Raw genomic sequence first — 10,616 nt, forward strand, 5'->3', positions numbered from 1 at the left:
CGCGGCGGCGGCGACGGCGGCGGGAGGTTCGGTTGTCGCCCGTTGGCCGCGCGGCGCCGCGCTCGGCGGCCGCCATTGCAGGTCAGGCCGCGGGCAGGGAGCGCGGGAGGCCGCGGGGAACGAGGGCCGAGCCGGGGATGGGGGCGAGGGTGCGAGAGAGCGGGAAGGTAGGGAGCTGGGGCGCGGGCGAGGCGCGCGGCTCGAGAAGAATGGCGAGCCGAGGGGCGGGGAGCGGCGGGCGGGGGAGGGGCGACCAAGAATGGGGAGGTAAGCGGGGAGGGCCGCGCAGAGGTGGGGGCGACCCGAGGGGCCCCCGGGGTAGGAGGGCCGGGAATTGTGGGGGAAGGAAGCAGTGTGGAGACGAAAGGCGGAGGGAAGGAAGGGAGCGAGCAAGGCGGAGCGGGAGAAGGGCGGAAAGAGTGGCCGAGCGCGGGCGGAGGACGGAGAAGGGGGCGGCGCGGGCCGGAACCTCGAGGTATGTGCGGAAAGGGGCTCTTCCCTGGGTGGGGAGGGAGCTCAGCACGCGATGCTTGCGGGAGCCGGGTAGAACTGGAACCCAGGAAGTAGCGGGAATATCAGAAAGGGGACTTACTAGGGGGTAGGACTGAGATTCCTTCGAGGGGACATTTTAGATCGTGGGGGAGAGGCTGCTGGGAGCGGTAGTTGGGAGGATGGTTGGAAGGAAGAGACAGTCTGGAGAGTGATCCAGGTTTTTTTGTGGGAGGAGTGAGAGACGAGAGGAGATTGGGGTGGGGTAGGGCACTGGAGGAGCGAAGTACTTAAGAATGGGGGGGGACGGAACGATTTGGAAAATGAGGGTGGTAGGGGAATAACGTTTAAAAAGTAATTTTGGGGAGGAGGGTGAACGGTTTGAAAAGACTATTCAAAGGGGTGGTGGAGGAAGGCAGTTTAAAGAAAGTTTCCTTGGAAGGTAGGAGAAAGGTTAAACAGTTTGGTAAGAGGTCCTAGAGAAAGTCTGGGGGTAATTTGGAGGGGTTTGGGGAAGACGGGGGTAGCGGATTGAGATGTCCCAGAAAGTGGGCGGGGCTAGAAATAGGAAGTGTTTCTAGCTCAAATTGGAGGGATGAGAGGGGGCCGGGGAGAGGGTGAAGAAGATGGGGGTCGGGGGAGGAGAATCCAGTATAGAGGGAGACTAAAGCAGAGCTGTAAAGAAAGGGGCTTTGGAGAAGACTGGAGAAGATGAGGCAGGGTAGGTGGGGCTGCAGAGTAGCAGAAGATGGAGAAAACTGAAGTAACTCAAATCGACTGAAGCCATCAAAATTTTCCACCCATTGTCTACAAATACCAGTAATTGATTCCCTCCATCATGGGAATCTTAAAATGTGATGGGAAAGTACCACGTGTATACATAGTGTCCACACGTTTTTGAACACATTCTTCACTAATGAAAAGTTTAGAAGCATTCAGTTCCACCTACCCTCCATAGCCCCTTTTTGGAGGACAGCAAGCTTCTCATTTAGAAACTGGATTTTAGCACTTAATAACATTAGCCTGTCAAGAGACAACACCTTCCCTTTGAAATTTAGACTGTCCCCATTAGTCACAAAAACACAATAACACTGCTTAATAAAAGTAATCTCTATTGAGTTGTATATAAAATTTCCTGAATTGTTCTTTTGACAGAAAAGCACACAGAAATAGTCATCATGCTTAGCGGAAAAAAAACCCTTCCTGAATTTAATCCCTGAAGCAGTTTGGTGAAACCTGACTGCCGTATTTGAATTGTTCTCCCATTGTGTAAATTTGATTTTATTCTGATAACCTGCTGCTTTTATAGGATGTTTTAGTCCACTATAAACATTAAAATAATAATTACACAGGGTAGCATGAAGACATTCTACTGGACGTGCACTAAGAAAATGCCATTTTCCTCCAGGTAATCAGTAGTTTGACCCTTAAATAAAGGCTTACCATGTGTTAGGCACTGTGCTGAGGATTTTACATTCATAGCTTCATTTAATGCTCACAACAGCCCTTTGAAATGGGTTCTTTTTTATGCCAAATTTTTGGTGGAGAACCAAACAAGAGATTAAATTACCCCATGTCATACACAGGCTAGGTAAGTGGCAGAATCACAGAATCCAGGTCACTGTATCCCTAAACACAATAGTCCCTGGGACCAAATAAGAGCTTGATAAATGCTAATTGTTGGGCCAGCAATTTGCACATATTTTATATCATGTATTTAATTTTTTATCTAAAAATAATGACTTTTCTAGAATTAAGAATTGTAATTTTACAGTTACAGTTTTACAGCTACTTTAATTTTAAAGCCTTTATTCCCTTTCTATAAAAAAAAAAGATGTAAGGGTCTAATGAATTAGCACTAATAAAATTTAATTACTTGTAGTTAGGGTAAATAAACCATTGAGTCAAAGCCCCTTGTTTCAGTAAAAGTTCTATGTTGCATTTAATGAGATACATATCACGCTTTCCTCTGCTACATTTTATTTAGGAGGCAGTTAACATGAGGCTCATTGCTCACTCATGCTGTTCTCAGTAAGACATTAGGAATCTTAACAGTTTAAGAATTCAGAAACCAATGGGCAAGAAATTTCATAGATGAGATGAATCAGTGACAAGACTGTCCTCTGTTCTTTTGGCCTTCTTGCCTTACACTAAGGTCCCACAGGTTTAGAGTATAGTTGTCGGTCTTGAAGGTGACCTTCAGTAGATCTCTAGAGATTTCAGAAATCTAAATCTCATCTGGATATGATAAAAAGCAGCCTTATTTGTTTTTAACTGCCTGTCCCACAGATGTCAGCTACTTTGGTGGCAAATGATAAGATCTTTCTCTTAGGTGGTTTATTTGCCATTTTGTGAGAGGTGCAGTGAGAAAGGCTGATGTTTGTAAAGCACATTCACGTACAGATATACTGTGTGAGAGGACTGCAAGAGAGGCTGTATTGTGGAGGACTTGGTTTTCACATTCCAGCTTACTAGTTGTGTGACCAGTTAGCCATTAGCTTCTGTAAGCCTGTTTTCTCACTGTAAAATGGGAGTGATAGTGCATTTTGTTTTCAGGATGAAAAGAGAGAATCCAGATAAATATTCAGAAAGGTTTAGCTATGTGAGAAATGAAGCTCTTTGTGTTATAAAGATAATGCTCTGCCTGGACTTTTCTTCCTAATAAGAAATTGTGGTGGTACTTTGATTTTTCAGGTTTTTAATCATTTTAATAGTACCTTCAAAATGACAGTTAACTACAGTGTATCCCACATGGTCTGATTTCATTCAAACCTTTTGGGTTTGGATTAGGGCTCCCATTGTAGGTCTGTGTTCTGAGAATGTGGGTTCCTTTGCTGCTCTTTGGTTTGTTCAGAGGTCTTGAAGTCATCTGGGCCACTGTCTTGAGAAACAATAGTCTCTTGATTTTACTCAGGACCTCCAAACTAACTCAGTTCTTAAGACTAGGGGTGATCTCGGGCAACCTCAGATAACTAACTTTTCTAGAAATCTTGAAGCTCCCCAAAAGACACTTTTAAGGGAAAAAAATGGGAGTTAAAAGTTACAGAGTACTTTTGAAAAAAATTTTCCTTTACATAGCTGAAGTCATTTGACTTAAGTTAGGAATATAGAACTTTCGTATTTAGTGTATTTAGCTATGTTAAGGCCCAGAAAAGTTGAGTAGAAAAAAATTTCTCCCTTTTATAAGGTGGGGGAAGGTAGGGAGTCAAAATAATTAATTGCAGGACAAAGGGGTTTGTTTTTTCCCATACCTTCCACTTCTCCAAGTCCATACTGTAGTTTGTGGCCTGCAAGACTCTGCTGTGAAATATATTGAATTTAAACATCTTTTTGAAAACTTAAACTTTTTGACATCCCAAAGTTCTTCCTGGCTCTACAGTTACATTGTCAACTTGGAATTATTATTCTTAACTGAAGACTGGTTTGTTTAGTTGAGACTAAACTAAAGGCTCTAGAGAGAGAAGTGCTGGGCAGTCTCTTCCACTTCTTTTAGTTTCATAATTTGACACGGTGTATTAATCACACTGCCTTCAAATGTTGCTCTTGATAAAGCTGCAGTTTCTACACAAGCAATGCCTTAGACCAAACATTTAGAAATTGCCCTAGTTGTCTGTAAATCTTGTTGGAATGAGTTGAGACTGAAGACTTAGAAATCTTCTTTATACAGAAAATTTTCATTATAATGTTACTTGTTATTACTAATAGGATTTGACTTGGATTATACGTCTTCACCTTTTTGTTTTCCTAATTTTCTGCCTACTCGCAAAGGCTGCATATTCTCATATCCTTTTTAGTCATCTCCACACTGAGTGAAATACATACTCCCTGTCACCTCCATCAGGTGTGTTATCAGCGCAGTACTTGGGTATACCTACCTACTCTTGAGAACAGTTGCCTAGAGTTAGTTGTATTCTCAAAGAGCAACAAAAAGAATAATAGAATTCAGGGTGATAGGGTATTTTAAAGTACTAAAGTAGATTTTAAATTCGCCAAAGGGATGCCTTCCCCTGCGTTACTTACAAACTCGGAAAACACACCCTTGTATACATAAATATAGCCAGGTTAGTCCACATGTTCCTATGAGCTAGACTCATAAGCTGCCTGTGAACTTCACTTGTATTCATATCTCCAGTGTCCCACTAGGTATACCAGAAGTTTTTACTGATCTGACTGCAGAGAGCAGCAGAATGGCAAGGGTGTAGGCCACAGAGTTCTTATTCTCAGGAGAATTGCTAGATGTCTGCCAGTATGAATAGGTGTACTCAGGCAGGGCCTCCTACTTACGTGGGTGGAGTTGTGTGTGCTCATAGAAGCACCAGGGATGAGTATGCAGGTGCAGCTACTCTACCAGGCATCTGTTTTACTTTGGCCACTGTTTTGAATTCCTGTTCTGACAGGAGACTGTCCAGGAAATGAGGAATGCACTGAAAATATTTTCTGCCTCCCCTTTTCCTAAACAGTCTGCACATGCCTATCTCAAACATGGGGTCATAGGCCTTAAAGATTAATCTTTTTCCCTGCCATGGGCTTCCTAGAACAATGTTGTGAATCTCTGTGAATATTGGTTCTCTGAAACCACCTGTATTTTACTATAATTTATATCCATCAAGGAAAAGATACTGTATCATCAGTCATCAAAAGCTTATTTACAACAACTCTTTCTCAATCTATGTGCATTTATTAACCTTTAGAAGCTTCACAACTTCAGTTGAAATGCTGACTTACTTATCTCATCCTTTAAAAAAATTAGCTATATGCCAGTCTTTAAAGCATTTTTCACATATGTTGTATTTGGTCTTCACAATAATTTTAATGAGTCAAACAATCCAGGTTGTAGCCCCACAGTCATTAAGTGATTTGTGTATGATGACACGTACAGGCTGGAACCCAATTTTAGGTCTTCTGATTTTAAATTGTTAATCATTCTCCGTCAGTAAGCCTTAGAATTTTTAAAGTACTTTTTGGTGGTTCTATTGATGGTAGAGGTGTGGCCTTATCTGTCAGAAGACCTCTGCACCTCCCAAGCCAGTATATTACCTGTTAAGTGGTACCACAACTGGTATTGCTTCAGAAGGTCTGGCTTATTGGAAGATGCCTTGCTTCACTCCTGCTGAATGCATGTATGCAGTGCCTGCCTGATGCCTTTTTGTTTTCACTTAGTTTTCTCATTTGCGAAGGTGTTGATTGTGAGTGTAGATAAAGTCAGATGGCCTAGGTGCTTATGCTAGCTCTACCACTACCAGCTGTGTGTGTACCACATTGAAGCAAGTATATCCCTCTGTAACTTCATCTGCAAGATTCAGATAAGTACCAGTCTCACAGTGGTTGAATTAAGATACCACCCATATATATGCACAGCATCTGATTCACAGTAAAAATTTAATAAATATTAGCTGCTGTTTAAATTTGAATTTGAAGTCCAGTAAATTGACCAACCTTATGTTTCCAAAGCGTGTGTGGAGCTCAAGAGTATAGGTTCTGCCATCTTAGAGGGGTCTGGCAGTATGCTTTTCCCTGGGGATCCAAAACCAAGATGAACATACTAGTCAGGAAACCTATTTAATCAGGTGTTTGCTAATCCTGAGCACAATTACACCTATTAACTTGCTGTACTCCTGGTGGTAAACACTGGTTCCACTAAGGTCTATCTATTCATTGGAAAGACTTGTGTAGAAACTATTATAGTTTAGATCTCGCCCGATTCCCTCAGTCACTGGGATAGTCTTCCCTTCTCAGGAAGACAAATACAAGAGAAGCCAGCAGTTTCAGGCAAAAATGTTACATTTTAACTCATCCTTGTAGAATACCACAAACTTGCCACCAGGTGGTGCCATTGTATAAAATTAAAGATTAAGTATGGTTTTCTAGTGTCCAAATGAAGAAAGCTGGGCGAGGTGTTTGATGAGAATAAATCAGCTTACTATTTAGTGAAGTTGTCTGAAGGACTTTTTCAGTTCTCTTGGCTTTTAGTTAAAGGAGATTCTTTGAACCTTGAAATATAAGATAACCAAAGTTGTAGACACCACGTTTACATAATCAGTGAAGGAAAAACTAAAATCTAAAAGAATTTTTTAGCTTTTTACAGGTATGCAGATTGGAAAATAAAATATCCTTGAGAAAGACAAGTTAGAATAGTGGCTGAGTGTGGGATCTGCAGTATATGTCTTGAGTGTCTTGGGTTCAAATCCTGGCCAGTAGCTATGTGACTTTGAACACAACTGTGATACCTATTAAGTTTTCACACAGTAGTTGACCCTTGGTGATCTGAAGCAATTTTATATGTACAGTATCAGTTTTTAAAATTTACATGTTACAGAGTTGTTAAGAGAATGAAATTTTAAAATGTGTATAAAGCACTTAGAATAAGTACCTAGCACATAGTGACAAACATTAGCTATTACTATTCTAAAAAACTTTTTTTCTCTACAGCTTATTTTCAGTTGCTTTTTAAAGACGGAAAGCTCATGGTGCAAATTGTTATTTGCAGGTGAGTACATACTGAGACTTTTTTATTTAGCTTGAATGATTAGGGCTATATAGGTTTGACATTTCACTGGAAGAATTGGGGTCCCCAGGTGCTTCTCGCACAAATCCTTACATCTCAGTTTCTAGTTCAGTGCATAGCACTGCCCAATTTCCAAAAAACTCGTGTCAACAAAGAGTTCCTTTGGACCTTGAATGGTGGTGTAGGACACTATTATTCATCCTTCACCCCTCAAAAATATTGTAACCGCCAGCCCTTTGCTTGCAGTGCTGGGGCTGGAGGCCTGGCAGAATGGGTGCTGATGGAGCTACAGGGGGAGATCGAGGCTCGCTACAGCACTGGATTAGCTGGAAACCTCCTGGGAGACCTACATTACACCACTGAGGTGAGGGGACTTTTCTTTCCCTGCCTAATGCCTCAGGAAAGCAAGCTACACCAAGGTGGTGCTCCCAGGACCCAGAGAGGACTGCCCTCAGGTTTGTTATTCAAGGTCTAGCTAATCTGCTAAGCTGTCTGCTTGTTCTCCCCCCCACCTTCACAGTAGCAAGGAAATTTAGCTTTGGGGAATCTTTTGGAAAAGTCACAATTCTAAACAGTAGAAATTCTCTTACCTGGGGCTAGAAAGAGTAAAAAAGGTATGAGGGTGGGTTGTCCATTGTGGCTTCTTAACAGTGGTAGAGCCAGACCAGGGAGTGGAGGTGCCAGCATTGCCTGCCAAGAGCATCTCTAGAAGGCACCGGAATGTTATGACCTTGTGCTGAGTCTCAGGCATCTCATTCTTATTCTGCCAAAGGGAATCCCTGTGCTGATCGTGGGGCATCATATCCTGTATGGGAAAATCATCCACCTGGAGAAACCTTTTGCCGTCCTTGTGAAACACACTCCGGGGGAGCCAGATTGTGATGAGTTTGGCTGCAAGAGCGGCACCCAGTACCTGGTGAGAGCACTCATCAAAAACAAGATCCTTTTCAAAACTCGCCCTAAGCCCATTATCACCAACGTCCCCAAGAAAGTATGAAAGAACCCCGGATTTTCCCTAGAGAGCGGCCAACTCCTTGGACTCGTGCTCCACTGCCACCTCGAGGACGGCTCGACAGTTCCCTGGGACCACAGGGGGGTCCTGTTTTAAACACAGGCCACCCACTGGGCATGAACTCGGATCCCTTCCTTATGGCAACCAGTTCTCTTGGTGGAAATTTGGCCCCATTTCCAAGGAACCCATCTCCTTTTCCAGCTTCATCAGGCTCATTGGCTTCAAATCCAGCACCTTTCCCTGCTGGTGCTCGTGACCCAGGCATGGCTTTTCCAAGGGGGATGAATCCCACTGGCACAGGTGCAGTTTCTTTCCCAAGGCCAGGTGGCCTCTTGGGCCCAGGCCCAGGGCCAACTCTGAACGCTAGAGCAGGGTCTCTTCCAGGCCCAGGGCCTCTGTCTAATCCAAGGTTAGGGGGTCTCCCAGGGCCAAGTCCTATGTCCAACGCAAGGGCAGGTGGTCTTCTGGGAACAGGTCCTGACTCCAGAAGTGGCGGCCCCATGGGCCCTGGATCTGGACCCAACCTGAGAGCCAGTGTCCTGTTGACTCCTGGGAATGGTCCTCCCAATCCTAGGCCTGTTGGTTTGGGCCCCACATCAGGTCCCAGTCTGAGATCTGGCTTTGTAGGTACAAACCCCGCCCCTAGGTCAGGTATGTTTCCAGGACCCAGCCTTGGACCCAACCCAAGAGCAAGTGGCTTGGGCCCAGGCGTTGGGCCTAACCCAAGGGCAGGTGGCCCAGGCCCAGGCGCTAATCTGGACACTAGACCAAGTGGTCTCTTGGGCACAGGATCTGGTCTTAACTTAAGAATGGCTGGACCTCAAGGCCTAGATCTTGCCCCCATTCTGAGAGCAGCAGGTCTTTTAGGAGCAAATTCAGCTTCTTTCTCACAGACTTCTGGAAACATGGGCACAAGCCCATCTTCCATGGCCAGAATACCTGGCCCCATAGGCCCAAACTCGGGTCCTGGCTCTCGGGGAATTGGCCTTCCAGGGCCAAATCCATCTCCCATGTCAAGGGCTCCTGGCCCCATAGGCCCTAATTCAGCTCATTTTTCAAGGCCACCTGGTCCCATGGGAGTTAATGCTAATCCCTTTCCAAGGGGGTCAGGTTCAGGGGGATTGAACCCAGCTGCCTTCTCTCAGTCTTCTAACACATTGGCTTCAAACCCAGCTAACTTCCAGAGGTCTGCTGGTCTCCAGGGCTCAAGTCCAGCAATTTTCCCAAGAGCCTCTGGGCCACTAGGCCCCAACCCAGCTAATTTACCAAGGGCCACTGGTTTACAGGGCCCAAGTCCAGCTACCTTCCCAAGGTCTACTGGCCCATTAGGCCCTGGTCAGGTTACTTTCCCCAGGTCAGCTCCTGGGCCCCTAGGCTCTTCTCCAGCTGGCCCTGTGGGTATCAACCCAGCTCCTTTTCCAAGGCCAACTGGGACCCTGGGTCTAAACCCAGCTTCCTTTCCCAGGATGAATGGCCCTGTAAGCAAGACTTTGGTCCCGTTTCCTAGAGTGGGGAGCCTCCCTGGCACAAACCCAGGTGCTTTCCCCAGACCAGGTGGTCCAATGGCTGCAATGTACCCAAATGGAATGTTACCCCCTTAAACACCATTTTCTCTCCAGGACCACCTGGTTTCCAGGCACCGTGGTTCTGAGCAGGGGCTATGCTTTAGGTAAAAGGGTAGATACGGAGCTACAGTCTGAAGTACGTAGCTGGGGCTCAAGTTCAAATGAGCCTTTTTTTCCCTCTGCTTCATTCTTGACTGAAGGTGAAATGTTTATCTGTGGGACATGGACTTTGGCAGATAGAAACGATCCTGCCTTGAGAGAAAATCTCCAGCCTTCCAGAAGCCTGCTGTGCTTTTGTCCCACAGCTTTCTGCCCCTTGTTTCTTACTAGTTTCTTGAATTGTTCTTGTGGACTTTTCCTCAGGGATACATTGGCCTGCAGGTCCCAATTCATAAGTAGTTTCCTGCTTACCACTGGAGAATCAGCTCACTGCTCTCTAAAACGTTGTGTTGGTAAATGGACCATGCTTCCGCAGCACTGACCTGGTCGTCCTCTACTGCTATACCTTCCCCTGGGGGCTTGAACACAGAACAGGGAGGTGGGTAACCATGTCAAAGACCCATCAAATACAATTTTCACTTCACTGGGCCTGCAGCTTCCTTCTCCTGGGACTTAGAGGAGGCCAGAGTCAAGGCTCTACTGCTCATCCAGCTCCCTCTCCACTGGTACTCCCAATCAAAGAACCTCAAAATTCAAACTGATGTGGATGGGAATATGGGAATTGGGGTGGGGGGAGGGGGAATGAAGGGGAGAAATCACTGCTTCGTTCAGCTTGACATCAAAGGACGGTTGGTGTTTTTCCTGCATTGTATCTTTTCTTACTGTTTCTTTAATAAATGGGATGAGAGGGCTGTTGATTTCACTCCCATTTTTATTACCTGTTCCACAGGGGAGGAAGTTTACCCACTGCTTTTCATTGTTTCAGCTTGGCTACAATCCTCCACTACCTGCCAGATAAAATACTTTCACTCAAGGAGGAAGCAAGCTTTGGTTTTTAGCCTTAGCTAGTTAGCTAGGGCTCACTCACTCATCTGCCAGTGATTTC

General features: G+C 45.0%; 2 protein-coding genes across 2 annotated transcripts; both read left to right on the forward strand.

Moving 5' to 3' along the window:
• The first annotated feature begins 6 nt into the window (after positions 1-6).
• Positions 7-10,433, forward strand: CHTF8 (chromosome transmission fidelity factor 8). The gene is made up of 4 exons (XM_031458193.2): positions 7-81; positions 6,919-6,976; positions 7,241-7,358; positions 7,767-10,433. The coding sequence occupies exons 2-4, from the start codon at positions 6,954-6,956 to the stop codon at positions 7,989-7,991; spliced, it is 366 nt and encodes a 121-aa protein (XP_031314053.1). The 5' UTR covers positions 7-81; positions 6,919-6,953; the 3' UTR covers positions 7,992-10,433.
• On the forward strand, positions 7,988-10,433 carry DERPC (DERPC proline and glycine rich nuclear protein). Its single transcript, XM_010979232.3, has one exon. The coding sequence runs from the start codon at positions 7,988-7,990 to the stop codon at positions 9,605-9,607; it is 1,620 nt and encodes a 539-aa protein (XP_010977534.1). The 3' UTR covers positions 9,608-10,433.
• Positions 10,434-10,616: the final 183 nt, after the last annotated feature.

Source organism: Camelus dromedarius, chromosome 9, assembly GCF_036321535.1.
Source record: "Camelus dromedarius isolate mCamDro1 chromosome 9, mCamDro1.pat, whole genome shotgun sequence".
Lineage (NCBI taxonomy): Eukaryota > Metazoa > Chordata > Mammalia > Artiodactyla > Camelidae > Camelus > Camelus dromedarius.

Bases quoted from the DNA above. Each gene is read 5' to 3' on its own strand.
- CHTF8 (XM_031458193.2), top strand. From the start codon at position 6,954: ATGGTGCAAATTGTTATTTGCAG. The intron at 6,977-7,240 runs GTGAGTACATAC...CTTTGCTTGCAG, and splicing joins GTGCAAATTGTTATTTGCAG to TGCTGGGGCTGGAGGCCTGG. The intron at 7,359-7,766 runs GTGAGGGGACTT...ATTCTGCCAAAG, and splicing joins ACCTACATTACACCACTGAG to GGAATCCCTGTGCTGATCGT.
- DERPC (XM_010979232.3), top strand. From the start codon at position 7,988: ATGAAAGAACCCCGGATTTTCCCTAGAGAGCGGCCAACTCCTTGGACT.